The 16716-nt window shown below is 41.4% G+C and overlaps 1 protein-coding gene and 1 long non-coding RNA gene across 7 annotated transcripts in view; one reads left to right on the forward strand and one right to left on the reverse strand.

Moving 5' to 3' along the window:
- Positions 1–9404: 9404 nt before the first annotated feature.
- Positions 9405–14173, reverse strand: LOC134298900 (uncharacterized). The gene is made up of 2 exons (XR_010006019.1): positions 13856–14173; positions 9405–10531 (listed from the first exon to the last, which is right to left on the reverse strand). It is a non-coding gene; the product is annotated as an uncharacterized LOC134298900 (long non-coding RNA).
- A 697-nt stretch (positions 14174–14870) lies between these two features.
- The window catches only part of adcyap1 (adenylate cyclase activating polypeptide 1), a 28972-nt gene continuing 27126 nt past the window's right edge, over positions 14871–16716 (forward strand). For 3 of the 6 annotated variants that reach the window (XM_008108653.2, XM_008108654.3, XM_003219659.3), the window contains exons 1-2: positions 14887–15049; positions 15380–15487. In XM_008108653.2, the coding sequence (XP_008106860.1) occupies positions 15387–15487 (101 nt within the window). In that variant the 5' untranslated portion in view covers positions 14887–15049; positions 15380–15386. Of the gene's footprint in view, positions 15050–15379; positions 15488–16716 lie in introns of all 6 variants that reach the window. The other 3 variants (XM_016992897.2, XM_008108652.3, XM_008108655.2) reach the window with 3 other exon arrangements.

Here is a 16716-nt window from a genome sequence, read left to right on the forward strand (position 1 = left end):
AGGAGGATTAGATGGTAATACTACCATTATACCTTGGATTAATAGCTACCATCTGTAACTGTGCCCTGTTTGCCCCAGCAACTCAATAGACATCTTGAGCAATGATCAATCTATTTGGCCCCAAGGAACTGGGAAGGCTTCTGTTCAGTGTTTTGACATTTTGTTTTATATCTGATATAACAGGTTGTGTTTTAAATTTAATTTTAGTTGTTAAGTCATAATTTGTTTTTATATGTTGAGTTGTCAATTTTTGTTGTTATGGGTGTATTGTTTGTTGTGTTCAGGCATTGAATGTTTGCTTTTTATGTTTGGAATCCACCCTGAGTCTGTCTGAGGAGATAGGGTGGAATATTAATAAATTATTATTATTATTATTATTATTATTATTATTATTATTATTATTATTATTATTATATGAGTTCAATGAAGTGAAGATGCATTATGAAACTTCATTATATGGCAGTGCCTATGGGTGCTTGATTCAAACCTGATAATTCTAGCATTCTATCCATCTGACGAAGAAGTCTGGTTCTAAGTGTTTCTGGAATATAACAGTCTTACTGAAATAAATGCAAAATTCAAAGTATTTTCATTTTCCGATAAGGACACGTTGCCCTTTCACATCTTTTAAAGTCATACCATGAAAAAATTGAGCAAATTGTAACCTTACTAATGAAACATAACGTATTGTGGAGCAAGAAACCAGGGAAGTCTCTTATTCACTTAGCTTTTCTCCTCTGGTGAGATAAAATGTTCCTTTGATTAATTATTAAGAATTTGGCCCATTTGTTTGCCTGCATCTGCTTGATAAGAAATAATGTTCAGCATCCCATTAGGCTATACCTCAGAAATAAAATTCTCCTTTAAAGACATGTATCAAAAAATGCATGAGGCTATAAAATGTCATTTAATTATAAATCCAATGATCAGTTGGCACAGTTATATGGTTTATAAGATTCTACCATTAGTCTGCACTACAGTAAATGAAAATGTTACATAAGGCAATCCTGCTGGTGTTGTGTTTACACCCCCCTTGTTAAAATAGAGTTCCTTTCACCCATTTCTTCTGAGACAAACATTCTTGTTGGAAACAGATCTAATACCTGCTTACTGTCTTTCTGCCAGCTTATCCTAAAACAAGCTAATAAATAGGTAATACAAAAATCACAATGAGCACAAGGAATGATCTCTGCATATACATGCATCTTTACTATAGAATTAATACAGTTTGACTCCACTTTCTGCCTCATCACACTAGAGCATGAATCCACTTTAAATCCGATTTCTGCCTCCTGCAGAAATCTGGGGTTTGTCATTTGGTGAGGCCCAGGACCTGTCTGGTTGAGCTATTTAAAGCCCGCTCCCTGAAGTGGATTTAAAGTAGACCCAAGCTCTCGTGTGATGAGGTCCTTTAACTGCTATGGTTAATGTTATGGAATCCTGGGATTTGCAGTTTAGTGAGGCACCAGCACTCTTTGGTAGAGAAGGCTAGAGAACTTGTAAAACTAAGTCCCCATGATTCCATAGCACTGAACTAAGGCAGTTTAGTGGTGGCAAATTGCATTAATTCTACAGTGTAGATGCCCCTATGTTTACATCATGAGATCAATTTAATATTGATACTATAAAAAGGTAAAGCTTTCCCCCTGACGTTAAGTCCAGTCGTGACCGACTCTGGGGGCTGGTTCTCATTTCCATTTCTAAGCTGAAGAGCCGGCGTTGTCCGTAGACATCTCCAAGGTCATGTGGCTGGCATGACTATAGGGAGTTAAGATTGATGAGACCTGAGTTGTTTGCAGAAATACGAAAGTTAGAAAAAGGTTAGTACATTTTAGTTGCTATTTAATAAGCAAAACAATCCAATTTAATTGTGTTTATTTTGGAAGGTGAACATTTAATTATTAAGCTCATTCTTATATTGAAACTTATGTTGGTAAAATATCTTACCAGAATGAAGTCAGAAAAACGACTCATGATTTTACTTCCATGTACTCCCAGATCCCTGCTCTTGGGAGAAAAGGAAACAGTTTCACAACTTTTTGAAAATCCTATTTCTCATCTACCCTCTACAAAATATTTATTTTGTAATCCGCCTTTTCTTCCCTTATTTCATTCTCCCTTTTCTTTAACATATGATAAGGTAAATGTATTCCCCTGGCATTAAATCTAGTTGTGTCAGACTCTGGGGGTTGGTGCTCTTCTCCATTTCTAAGCCAAAGAGCTGGTGTTGCCCGTAGAAACCTCCAAGGTCATGTGGCCGGCATGACTGAATGGAGCACCATTAACAGATGATATGTATTCCTATATGGAACCCCATAAAGATCACTGTGTTTCAATACTGTATTTAGTTTCCCAGGGAAATAAAGAGCCTTTATTTGTTTTTGCAGAATCCAAGATAAAGCGGAGGAGGAATATAGAGAGAACCAGTTCTCTGCAGAAAGCCATTCTTACTTCTTGACTTGAAATCAGTCAACTAGAATGAACTAAACTGACAACTTCTAATCACGAACAAAATCCATGAATCCCATAGCCATTTGCATTTATAAAACAACCTGTGTATCTGATTTCATAAGTATTCAAAGAGGACTTTTTAAAAATCATGTCAGAAGCGACTTGAGAACATCTGCAAGCCGCTTCTGGTGTGAGAGAATTGGCCGTCTACAGAGATAAGAACTTTTTAAAAAATTGTGTCAGAAGCAACTTGAGAACATACTGCAAGTTGCTTCTAGTGTGAGAGAATTGACTGTCTACAAAGACGTTGCCCAGGGGACACTCGGATGTGTTACTGGGAGGCTTCTCTTATGCTCCCACAAGCTAGAGCTAACAGATGACAACTTATTCCATGTCGCAGATTCAAACCGGCAACCTTTAGGTCAGCAACCCAACCTTCAGGTCAGCAGTTTAGCTGGCACAAAGGTTTAACCTATTACGCCACCGTAGCTCCCCTCCTATGAACTAAAGATGGATTGAATAACTGTCCCCATTGTGAGGTAGATGAAGTTGAAATATAGCAAGTTACCAGTTTTCTATCAGATTAATTTCATGATTCAAATTTTTACTTTATACCACGTAAACACCTTTCTAAATTAATTTCACAACCATCTGTTTTGCACTTTAATAAATCAGATTTATAGTCATACCCCCATTCACTGCAACTTTGCATGAAAACTATAATTAAATAGACTTTAATAGGATCATATAACATTCAAGTGAATATTTTGTTCTAATTTTTAAAGCCTAAAGCATTTTTGGGGTTTAGGGATTGAATTTTCATCAGTCAGTATGTAGATGTATATTCAAAATTATGACTTGAATTTAATAATGGACCTCAGCTAGAGTAGATAATTGAATGCACTGAACTTAACATAGATGTTGGTTTGCCATTTGGCAATCAATCAGTGGCTGTACTCTAGCATTTGGACTGAGACCAAAAAGTGTTTTGTAGATTAGAAAGTTGTCTGAAATTACCTTAATGGGTTTGTGTAGGGGGAGGTATTTCATTTTACATGGATTTAAGTGTTTCTAAAACTTTCTGCAGTCCTCCAGAGTTTATGGATATAAAGAAATATCCAACTCAGCAATATGGAGTATTGTTTTTAGAAATGTGTGTGTGTACATGCATGTAGACACATCTATAGTGTAGAATTAATGCATTGTGGCCTCACTTTAACTGTGATGGCTGAGTACTTTGAAATCATGGGAGCTGTAGTTTTATGAGGTCTTTAGCCTTTTCTGCCAAAGAGTTTTGGTGCCTCACTAAACTGTAACTCCTATGATTCCACAGTATTGAGCCATGGCAGTTAAAGTGGAGTCAGACTGCATTAATTCTGCAGTGTAAATGCAGCTTGTGTTGCCATGGGAGACAATCAATCTAATCTCATTGATCTGACAATTAATTTCAAACATTTTAACACATTTCATCCCATTGGAACTACTCTTGGATAAATGTAATCTTGTGATCAAAACAATGTAATTCTCAAGACTTGAGATATTTAAAAAGGTCGTCCTGCAAATTGCAAGAGAACAAGGCTTTGTATAAAGAACCACAATTTTTTGGCTCCATATCAGCATCTCCCATTTAATTATTTGAATGTCAGTATGTGTGTGTGGTAACCAAAAATTCAGGTTGGGATTGTATTTCCCACCACTGGTTAAAATCATACTTAGAGCTAAATCTAGTTTTTAGTTACAACCAGCCTAGACCTACTGAATGAATCAGGGCTTGATAAAACAAAGCATACATAAATCCCATTTATTCTGTTTATTCTGTTTGTTGTTGTATATTTGTTCTGTCACTTCCAACTTTTCGTGACTTTCTTGGACCAGCCCAAGAAAGAGCTTCCTGTTGCCATCCACAGCTTCTTCAAGGTCAAGCAAGTCACATCAAGGATACCATCCATCCATCTTGCCCTTGGTCGGCCTCTCTTCCTTTTTACTTCCATTTTCCCCAGCATCATTATCTTCTCCAAGCTTTCCTGTCTTCCCATTATGTGGCCAAAGTACTTCATCTCTGCCTCTAATATCCAGAGAGCAGTGGAACATTATTTCCTGGAATATGGACTGGTTGGATCTTCTTGCGGTCCAAGGCACTCTCAGGATTTTCTTCCAACATCACAGTTCAAAAATGTCTATCATCCTTCGCTCAGCCTTCCTTATGGTCCAGCTCTCATATCCATAGCTTACTAAGGGGAATACCATTGCTTTAACTATGCAGACCTTCGTTGCCAGTCTGATGTCTCTACTTTTCACTATTTTATCAAGGTTGGTCATTGCTCTCCTCCTAAGAAGTAAACCTTTTCTGATTTCCTGGCTGCAGTCTGCATCTGCAGTAATCTTGGTGCCTAGAAATATAAAATCTGTCACTGCCCCCACGTTTTCTCCCTCTGTTTGCCAGTTATCAATCAGTCTGGTTGCCATAATCTTGATTTTCTTGATGTTTAACTGCAACCCAGCTTTTGCACTTTCTTCTTTCACCTTGGTGATAAGGCTCCTCAGCTTCTCCTCACTTTCAGCCATCAAAGTGGTATCATCTGCATATCTGAGGTTGTTGATGTTTCTTCCAGCAATTTTTACTCCAGTCTTTCATTCATTAAGCCACTCATGTTGCATGATGTGTTCTACATACAAGTTGAGAGGCTGCAGCCCTGCCGTACTCCCAGTCTGTTGTTCCATGGTCTCTTCTTATTGTTGCTACTTGGTTGTTAAATAGATTCCTCATGAGACAGACAAGGTGGCTTGGGATCCCCATACCTGTAGGTCTACTCTAACAATGGGATTTAGTGCATAAAGTGATATATAGTTTAATTAGTCATAATTAATACAAGCACTATTGAGTTAAGCTTACCTATTCTATGTGTGACTAAACCTAGCTCAAACCCAATATGTGACTGTTTCAGTGTTTCTTACTATTTCTTTTGTCCTAAAAATAACAGTTTTGTATGTCTTTCTATATCTTTTGGCATGTGACCTTTCATTTCTGAAGTGGAGATCATATTTTCTTATAAGTCAGTTGACACTTAAATGTGAAATGAAAATCAAAAGCAGGGTCATTTTGTCTCTCAGGTTTGGTTAGTATTCCAACACTGCATACATGAAGACTGCAATAGTAATAAAATGTAGAAGTGACTCTACTTCTGTTCATTCTTTGCTGTTTGCCTGAGTCATCCTATCTTCACCCCCTCCCCAAAAGGCATTTACATGATAGGAATCAAATATTGTGCATCATATCTGGCATTTCCCTCTAGATGGTGCTTGAATTGGCACATCTTAAATGAAGGAAAATAAGGAAATGAATTTTCATTGTGAAAACAGGCAGAAGTATTTGGCTACTTGAACAACAATGTGCCTGGGACAACTTTGGATAGTGGTTCTCAGAAACAGCTGCTCAGACTCTTTGAAGCTATTGTATTTGTTTATTTGTTTACTTCATGTAGTTTTATGATGCCCAAATAAGCAAAGCTCTCTGGATGATATACAGTGCATTTAAAGATAAAGTACAAAAATGAAAACAATTAGAGGAAGCAGAATAGAAAAACTCTAGTAAAGGATGGTGCTAGATTGGTTTTTTAAATGCCTGGGGAAATAAAAGAGGTTTCACTTAAAAGAAAAAAGACTCTTATGAAGACACCAGTTGATTCTCTCTTTAGAGGATAATTCTACAAGAAGGAGATCTCAGCAGTGGAAAGAATTCTGTCTTGTAACCATCTGCATCTCCCTCGCTTGCCAAGGGCATTAAGGAAAGGGCTTCAGATCTGGGTAGGGAGATACAGGATATTTCTTTGAGTAGCTTAGTTCAAGCCATTTAAGACTTTAAAAGTTAAAAACACCACCACATATAGCTATTTCTGCATTTTAAAATATAAACAATTTTCTTGAAACCCCACCTGTTATTTACAACCTATCTGATTATCATTTCAGAAGTAGAATCCTGTATATGTCTCTACTCAGTACAGTAGAGGTTGCCTTTGAAGACTGTTTGGAAGCTTCAAGTAATCCAATGGGCGGCAACCACATTCAAGGTGCTGGCTTTAGCCTATAAATCCATAAATGGTTCCAGTCCAGCTTACCTATCAGAATGCATCTCCCTTTATGAGCCAGCTAGAACATTAAGATCTACCGGGGAGGTCCTGCTCTCAGTCCCGCCACCTTTGCAAGTGCGATTGGCAGGGATGAGAGACAGAGCCTTCTCGGTGGTGGCTCCTCAGCTATGGAACTCCCTCCCCACTGAGATCAGATTGGCCCCCTGTTGTGTTTGTTGATTGTATAGTTTTATAATTTTATTGGTTTTAATCTATTGTTATATGTGGCTAATTTGATATGTGATGCTTTATATTTGTTAGGCATTGAATATTGCCATGGATTATGTTGTGAACCGCTTTGAGTCCCCCCATGGGTGAGAAAAGTGGTATATAAATAACAATAATAAAATACTATCAATCCAAGCAACCAGAACTCTGAAGCAACTTGCAAAAAAAGCCCCAAAGAAAGAATACTTTAAATAAAAAATAAAATCCAATCAATGTTTAGTGGACATGTAAGTTTAAGTTAAGTTTGTTTTTATTTATTTGCTTTTAATTACAGGCTTATTCCTGGGTAAAATAATTTTGGATTGCAGCCTCAATCACATTATGTCTCGTGCTTCTCTTTTAAGCTGGGTTGTTTTATATATTTTATATGGATCTGAACATTTATGTGTAACTTTTCTATATATCTCTATCGATATTTTAGATTTATTTTTTATTATTTGGTGTCCCACTGCCTAGGCCAAAGACATGTTTAAACACAAAAGTTTGAACAAAACAGTGTAAGCCAACATGAGGGTAGGAGTATGGATAGATGTCGATAGCCATGTCAGGAAATAGAAAACTGCATATGCATGATGACATTGTTATATCACTTTTAATTCTGGATAGTACAGTAATCAAAGTGATAAAATGCATTATTAATAATGCATGTTAGAAATAAAAAGTGTGGCTGGCACAGATGTAAGCAAAGCCAGGAACTCTGACAGGGCTGGGGCAAGCAGGATACAGTATGCCCTATATTTAGAAGTATTTCTTTTTCAGAATTATCTCTTGAAATGTCTTGTGCATGCACCTGTTCGTCAAACCATATTGCAAGTAGCAGCTTCAATTTTTTCTCATTTCCTGTACAAATGTAGAACTATTTCTGTCATTTGACCTGGGCCCTCCTTCTTATAATGATGGTATATATGACTCTTCCAAAGCATGTATGTAGAGCGCTTCTGTACTGGAGAGTCACATAAAAATCACTTGAAGTACCTACCTATTATCTGGTGGATAAAATAAATATATCCTTGTTTCCATATAGCAGCAGGGAGGAATCTCCAGTGTGAAGATCACATTTCATCCTCCAGGCATCCATCTCCCAACTGTTGAGACCACAAGGAATAATGTCCATCTGTCCGAGTGGCCCTGTTCATAACTGGGAGGAGGCAAGTGGGAAGAGGAATTGTTGTCCAAAAAAGAAATATTCCCAAGTGCTGGCTGAGACCCCAGTTGTCTTTCCTCAAACCACTGGTTCTGTTGAAGTTTTCTCAGTTGAGAACCATCTCCTCAAGGCACACGGAGTGGTGGTCTCCTCATCAAGAAAAGTGAACAATGAGAAGGACAGGTGAAAGTCTGTTCCCAAGAACACTGAAGGACCTCAAGTGGCAGTACCAGAGGTAGCACTCCAGCAGTAGTGAAGAAGAAGCTTCTCTCGTGGTGTGTGTATGGCATAAACTGTGTGTGAATGGCATGAACTTTGCATGCATCTGCTCCCAAAATAATTCCACTCCCTTTAGCAATTCTTCACTACAGTTGACACATAGGCTCAGATGTATAGAAGCCAGACCAGCTCTTGGACCCAAAGGGTTTCCTACAGCTTTCATAATCAGCCTGATCATCTAGGATGATTTTGTTGTTACTCTTGATGCTTTTCTGAAAGATTGTTTTCCTTAAACTTGACACAGAATGATCATTGATTGTACTTTTTCTTTTCTTTTTTGCATTTTATAGACTTCTGGGCATATCCCCTGACCCCTTTGCTACTATTGCATCCATCTTTCATGTATTGTGTGTGTGTGTCAAAGGAGGAAAAACATTTCGTGTATTTGATCATACAGAATATAAATTTCTCTCCTTTCCAACATTTCTTGCAACCTTTGAGGCTGAAATATATTGTGCATTCCAACTTTATTGGATTCTTTCTTAGCCTTTCTTAGGCTATAAACCTCTGAAACTCTGAGGATGCCTGCCATCAGGAGATAATGCTTCTGGAACATGGCCATACAGCCCAGAAAAGTCACAGCAACCCAGTGATTCTGGCCATGAAAACCTTCAACAACACACAGGCTATAAAGTTTTGGATTTATTTTTGTGCTGCTTCCTATTAAAAGTATATTTTTAAAGTTGCTTGTGAGTATTGCATAGTGAATCACATAGAGATTGGAATGATGTGAAGAAAACAGACATCAGTGTGCTACTCAATTTAGATTCAAAATTGGGATTAAAAAGAACTTTCAGGTAGCAAGAGGAAGGGAATTTTAAGCCGTTTCCGTATTATAGAAATTCAACACTGCCTTTGGGACTCTCTGCAATCAAGCAGTTTAAACATTGTGTGCCTGGAGAATTCTATACTTAACACTACTGGGCTGAGAAAAATAAACATTTAGGAAGAACAGCCTTACCTTTTCCAAAGACGCTTCACTTTTTCTTACTTGAGTAGTACTACTTGTGAAGATATGTGAGGAATCATTGAAAATTGACTCTGTAGCAAATGAGAACTTGCCCCTTGATTCTAAACACTTTTGAACTGAAACTTGGCATATTTATTTTCATGCATCCAGGTAAGAATACAGATGCTGGGATCAGAAAATTCTTTGATATTGTTAAAGACTAAAATAAATTTTAAAATACTTTATTTATATTCTGCTTTATCTCCCCGAGAGGATTTAGGGCGGATTACAGAACACACATACGACCAGCATTCAATGCCATTATACAATTAGAATAATAGAATAGTAGAATTGGAAGAGACCTCATGGGCCATCCAGTCCAACCCCTGCCAAGAAGCAGGAAAATCTCATTCAAAGCACCCCCGACAGATGGCCATCCAGCCTCTGCTTAAAAGCCTCCAAAGAAGGAGCCTCCATCACAGTCCGGGGTAGAGAGTTCCACTAGAGAGTTAACAAGCACAGACAATACACAGACAGATGTGAAGGCATTTCCCCATCTTATTTCTGGTGTCTTGGAGGGTGTGCTCGACTCTGATCACAGGTGTGTGTGCGTGTGTGCGCGCGCTGTCGCTTCATATTCCATTCTGCAGAGCTTTGTCATCCTTAGACATCCTCCTGATCGATATCCTTAAGGGCGCTTATATTACCTACCTGCTAAAAGCAGTACCAATTTATCTACTCACATTTCTGCTTTCAATCTGGTAGGTGGAAAGGGAGCTGAGGCTAATGGCAGGTGCTCACCCCGACCTGGGCTCGAACTGCTGACCTTTTGATTGGCATGATTTTTCTTCAGCTAGCAGTTTAGCCTGCTGTGCTAAGCCTGACCCTTTGGAGAGTCGTTTTGCCCACTTACTTGATTATTGATGGACTAATGCCAGGGCTTGGATATGATTTCATTCTCCTTTGGCTTGAGTCCACTGTTTCCTCCGATCATAACCATGTGAAACTCCAGAAGAATGTCTGGAAAGGCAATCTGGGATTGATGTGATCTTCAACATTCCAGGGAATATCGTGACTCTCTTTCTGATATGGAGTACAATAATATTTCAATAATATAGGGGCAAGCTCCCCCCCCACCCCATCCACGAGTACACCACAGTGGCCAGCAGTTATACAAGTTAAAAGCCTTTACTTAGGGATTATTAATTTAAAAGTCCCCATAAACAAGAGGAAACTGAACCCTTTTCTCAATATTCAGCCATGCACGTTTCTCACTTCCCACAAGGTGGCGGGCGCTGCTTGCAACAGGTTTTCCAGAGGCGAGCCTCTCAAAACGGTTTCATGACAATGATTCTGAAAAGACATAAATTAACATTCTTTGGGAAGAAAGGAAAACTTTTATGTTTGAGACTGAGATCAATTCCTGCGAATTATCATAACGACGCAATAGGAACTTAAAGGAACATCTCAGAAAAGCAGCTGCCTATGGGGACTGCTGACTATCAGAAAAATCAAGTTTCAATTTGCAAAGTTTGGTTGAAGATGTATGATTTTTAGGGCTACATGTTCAGAAAAAGTCAAAAAGTTTACTTAAACAAACTGAAAAAAAATCTGAACACAATTAAGTTGAGGGTTTTTTTCAAGGTAAAACAAGGATGGATTGCTGTGAGTTTTCCCGGGCTCTATGACCATGTTCCAGAAGCACTCTCTCCTGACGTTTCACCCACATCTATAACAGGCATCCTTAGAGGTTGTGAGGTCTGCTGGAAACTGGGCAAGTGAGGTTTATATATCTGTGGAATGTTCAGGGTGGGAGAAAGAAATCTTGTCTGTTTGAGGAAAGTGAGTGTGTTTCAATTGGCCACCTTGATTAGCACTGAATAGCCTTTCAGCTTCATTGGGAGGTGTTAGCTGGCCCTGATTGTTTCATGTCTGGAATTCCCCTGGAATTCCCCTGTCTTCTGAGTGTTATTCTTTATTTACTATCCTGATTCAGGACCAGTTAACATCTCCCAACAAAGGATTCCCTCAGGCAGGAAGCAGCCAGAATTTGAAGCTGAAAGGCCATTCCATACTAATCAAGGCGGCCAATTGCAACATTCACACTTGCCTCAAACAGACAAGAGTTCTTTCTCCCAACCAGATATATAAACCCAATTTGACTAGTTTCCAACAGACCTCACAATCTCTGAGGATGCCTACCATAGCTGTGGGTGAAACGTCAGGAGAGAATGCTTCTGGAACATGGCCATACAGCCAGGAAAACTCACAGCAACCCAGTGATCCCGGCATGAAAGCCTTCGACAACACATAAAACAACAATGATTGTGCTTATTTCAGTGGGAAAAGCAGTGAAACCTAAAATTCCATTTCATAGAATCAGGTACACAGTTCCAGGTGTACAGAACTTGTAGTTGAATGCGGACAATATATAGGCTTTGGCTTCTGAGCACTCCCTTGAGGCAAGCTCAGATGGCTGCTGGGCTCTTGTTGAAACCCAATAACTGAATTAGGGAATTATAACGTTGTCCTTCTGCTCCTTCCTGCTCCTTTGGTTCATCGGTTCCACAACTGAAATGCACAGGGGCAGCTTTGCTTTTCCTGAGAACATTTCCCCTAAATGAATCTGGATTTCTCACTCGGAGAAGGAAGCAAGGATCTAATAAATTAAGCTGAAAAGAGGATCAGTCCGTCATTTTTCCTGGGCTGCTTCTGTGGGGGAAACTAACGCTCATGGGTTGCGTTATTTCCAGAAGAGAGATGCTCTGAAAAATCTCCCTGCTGCGAAATTTAGGGGAGATTCCTTGCCCCCCTTCCAATCTGAGTGTTTCTCTGTGCGTCCTCGAGAACAGAAATAGAAATAAACTTCTGCATAATTTTCTCTGTTGTCTAATCATTGTGTTTCGTTATGGGGGTATTACTGTTTGGAGACTTAAGATGCTGTTCGTACCATTCATTCAGATGGGGAGAAATGAAAAGGATGCAATCTGTTCACGTATTCTGGGCAGAGGCGTGGATGGGGTGAGAGATGTCTTCCTAACCCTTTCAAGCGAGGGAAACAAACATGCTGTTGCGACAAGGAAGGACGAGATCTAAACGGCGACCTGCCTAATGTTGCCCTGCCACGATGAGAGAGCTGTAAATAGGGAGGCGAAGCTCTTCCAAGTGGCCTGTTCGGCTGCCAAAGCCCATTCAGCACCACGGCGTTTGGACAGCTCCGCCGAGAAAGAAGCCACTCGTCAAGGCTCGGCGGGGGATCAATCCTGTCAATTGCCATCTCTAATGGGAAAATGATCAAGAAGAATCCAAACTGCCTTTAGGGTTGGAGGGGGGGTGGGGCTGGGGAGGAGAAGCAGCTAATGTTAAATGATAACAGCAAGGCCTTTGCGATTAAAGGCTTTAATTGCGCCCTTGTCTTGGCTAAGTAAACAGATAACTTGGGAGTGTTGTCGAAGGCTTCCATGGCCGGAATCACTGGGTTGCTGTGAGATTTCCGGGCTGTATGGCCATGTTCCTGAAGCATTATCTCCTGACGTTTCGCCCACATCTATGACAGGCGTCCTCAGAGATTGTGAGGTCTGTTGGAAACTAGTCAAATGGGGTTTACATATCTGTGAAAAGTCCAGGTTGGGAGAAAGAACGCTTGTTTGTTCAATGTAGCAATTGGACACCTTGATTAGCATTGAATACCCTTGCAGATTGAAGGACTGGCTGCTTACTGCCTACGGGAACCCTTTATTAGGAGGGTTAGCTGGCCCTGATTGTTTTTGTCTGGAATTCTCCTGTTTTCAGAGTGTTGTTACTTTATTTACAACTCTTGATTTTGGCGTTTTTTAAAATACTGGTAGCCAGATTTTGTTTATTTTCGTGGTTTCCTTCTTTCTGTTGAAATTGTCCACATGCTTGTGGATGTTAATGGCTTCTCTGTGTAGTCTTACATGGTGGTTGTTAGAGTGGCCCAGCATTTCTGTGTTCTCAAATAATAGGCTGTGTCCAGGTTGGTTCATTAAGTGCTCTGCTATGGCTGACTTCTCTGGTTGAGTTAGTCTGCAGTGCCTTTCACGTTACATGTCCCAGAGCACATGTTGAACCAATCTGGAAACAGCATGTTATTTGAGAAAAATATGTTGGACCACTCTAACGACCATCGTGTCAGACTACACAGAGTAGCCATTAAAATCCACAAGCATGTGGACAATTTCAACAGAAAGGAGGAAAACATGAAAATGAACAAAATCTGGCCATCAGTATTTAAAAAGTCTAAAATCAGGACAGTAAATAAAAAACAACACTCAGAAGACAGCGGAATTCCACAAATAATCAGGACCAGTTAACACCTTCTAACAAAGGATTCCAGGCAGGAAGCAGCCAGGCTTTGAAACTGCTAGGCCATTACATGCTAATCAATGTGACTATTTACAGCATTCACACTAGCATCCAACACACAAGAGATATATAAACCTCCCTTGCTTAGTTCCAACAGATCTCACAACCTCTGAGGATGCCTGCCATAGATGTGGGAGAAACGTCAGGAGAGAATGCTTCTGGAACATGGCCATACAGCTCGGAAAACTCACAGCAACCCAGTGATTCCGGCCATGAAAGCCTTGGATAACAGATACCTTGGAGCTTCTCCTGCAGAACTTCTCTTCCACCAACAAATCAAAGGTCGTTTACCTGCATGGATTGGATTACGGAATTGTACTCTCAAGGAAGTTCCTGTGAAATCAATGACATTTGTTTCCAAGAAAAAGTGTTTCTTTCAGGACCAAGTGGAAGCAAGGCGGACTTTTTTTTCCCCCACCAGCGTCATTCATTCCGCCACACGATGCATCTCAGGTGGAACTTGAGAATGAGGCACCGCGGTGAAACTTTTGGGGGCTGCGAAGGGTGGGGAGCGAGGAGGTGGGGTGGGGAGGGCAGGCTGAGGAGCTGATGGGAAGGAAGCTCATGACTCCTGCTGGCATCATCTCGGACTTGGAGTTGTTCTGTTCCTTGAGGAATTGGGTGGTGACGTCTTTTCTGATAGCGATTATTACGTGACTGCAACAACAACAATAAAAAAAAAGTCATGGGCAAATAAAAATCCGAACGCCAGCCCGGCAGAGAAGCCAAACAAGCCCGGCACCCGGCGAGGCAACAAGGCAGAGAGAAAGGAACAGAGAGCCAGGCAGAGAGTTGGCAACAGAATTGGAGAGCAAATAATAGAGAGGGGGCTCAAGAAGTCTTTGCAGCTCAGGCAGGGAGGCTAGGAGATCGGCAGTGAGCCCAAGGAGGACAAGACAGACGGAGGAGAGAGAGAGGAAGAGCTGAAGGAGGAAGGGAAGAGGGAGGACGCTCAAGGAAGGAAGGAAGGAAGGAAGGCTGTGTAGCATCCGCTGGAACTGCAGCCAGCTCCCTTTCCGCTCTTGCCTTCTGCCAGGGTTTCCCCGCGTCCTCCCGTCTCTTTTTCTCTCCTCGCTTCCACTTTCTTCCCTGGAGCCTTCCTTACCCGATCATAGACTCCGCAATAGACCTCCAAACTTTATTTTTAAAGAATAGAACCGCTCCCCTCCCCGAGTCCATCGCACGCCCCCTCTCCCCCCCCCCCTGCAGCTTCCATCAAAGGGAGGAAGGCAGAGACCAGGAGAGAGAGAGAGAGAGAGAGAGAGAGAGAGAGAGAGAGAGAGAGAGAGAGAGAGAGAGAGAGAGAGAGAGAGAGAGAGAGAGAGAGAGAGAGAGAGAGAGAGAGAGAGAGAGAGAGATTGAGGCGATGCTTCAAGAGGATTAATATAACTGAGCGAAACTTCCAAGAAGAGAGAGAGAGAGAGAGAGAAAGGCTCCTTCCTTCCTCCCCGATCCAAGCTTGTGGCGGCTCTTCAGAGTTGAATGGTAAGAACTAGGGGGACCATTGTGTCGGACTACAACTCCTATTTGTCGCCCCATTGGCCAATGCTAGGAGAGTTGTGGTCCGACACATCTGGGAAGAATGGAGGGGGAAGATAGGGGAGGGAAGAAGAAAAGGAGGGAAGAAAGGAAGGAAGAGGAGACCCTGCCTGGAGGGGAAAAGTCCCGAAGGCGGTGCCCCTCCCCTCCTTTCTCGCCTCCCTTTGGGGCACAAGTGACGAGAGCGCCTTCCTTAAGCGGGCAGACCTCGAAGGAGGAGGAGGAGAAGGGCAAGGTGCCTCCAAGGATCCCAGATCTCCTTTCCTTCCTCCCCAGAGTGGCGATGTGCAGAAAAGCGCTCCTAGCCCTCCTGGTTTATGGGATACTCATGCACTGCAGCGTCTACTGCTCCCCTGCTGCCGGACTTCAGTTCCCCACCTTGAGGTAAGACGCCAAAAACAACCCCTTCCCACTTCATCCTTAGCTGCCAGGACTTCTTGCCTTTCTCTTGGGGAAACCTCTCTCTTGGTGGGAAGAAATCGAGTCCTCTTTCCTTAACCTTGGGCAACAGGGGCTCCCGAGAAGGCGTTAGTGCTACTGCTTTGTTTATTACGCTCTGGGCAAAAGACAGGGTTTTATACGAAAGATCAGTCTCGGTGGGAATAATAAGGAACTGGAGCTGTTGTGTGTGTTTCCGGGCTGTATGGCCATGTTCCAGAAGCATTCTCTCCTGACGTTTTGCCCACATCTATGACAGGCATCCTCTGAGGTTGTGATGCATGTTGGAAACTAGTTAAGTGGGGTTTATATATCTGTGGAAAGTCCAAACTCGTGTCTGTTTGAGGCAAGTCTTAATGTTTCAATTGGCCATTTTAGTTAGCATTGAATGGCCTTTCAGTTTCAAGGTCTGGCTGCTTCCTGCCTTAGGGAATCCTTCGTTGGGAGGTGTTAGCTGGCCCTGATTGTTTCTTGTCTGAAATTCCTCTGTTTTCAAAGTGTTGTTCTTAGTTACTGTTCTGATTTTAGAGTTTTTTTAAAAACTGGTAGCCAGAATTTGTTCATTTTCATGGTTTCCTCCTTTCTGTTGAAATTGTCCACATGCTCTGTGTGACTACAGAGCACTTGATGAATCGACCTGGACACAGCATATTATTTGACAGCACAGAAATGCTGGACCACCCTAACAAACACCACGTCAGAGCCATTGAAAACAGACGAATTCCAGACATGAATCAACCAGTGCTAGCTAATAACTCCCAACAAAGGGTTCCCCCCAGGCAGTAAACAGCCAGATCTTGAAACTGAAAGGCTGTTTAATGCTAATTATGGTGGCCAATTGTAACAATCACACTTGCCAGAAACAGACAAGAGTTCTTTCTCCCAGAGATATATAAACCCCACTTGCATAGATTACCAACAGACCTCACAACCTCTGAGGATGCCTGCCATAGATGCAGGCGAAACGCCAGGAGAAAATGCTTTTGGAACATGGCCATACAGCCCGGAAAACTCACAGCAACCTACATCTAGTCCTCTTTCCTTAACCTTGGGCAACAGGGGCTCCTGATAATGCGTTCGTTCTTTGTTTATGACACTCCGGGCCAAAGATAGGGCTCTGGGCAAAGGATGCGGCTCTGTACGAAAGATCAGGCTCTGGGAATAAGAAGGAACTG

This window comes from Anolis carolinensis, chromosome 4, assembly GCF_035594765.1.
Source record: "Anolis carolinensis isolate JA03-04 chromosome 4, rAnoCar3.1.pri, whole genome shotgun sequence".
NCBI lineage: Eukaryota > Metazoa > Chordata > Lepidosauria > Squamata > Dactyloidae > Anolis > Anolis carolinensis.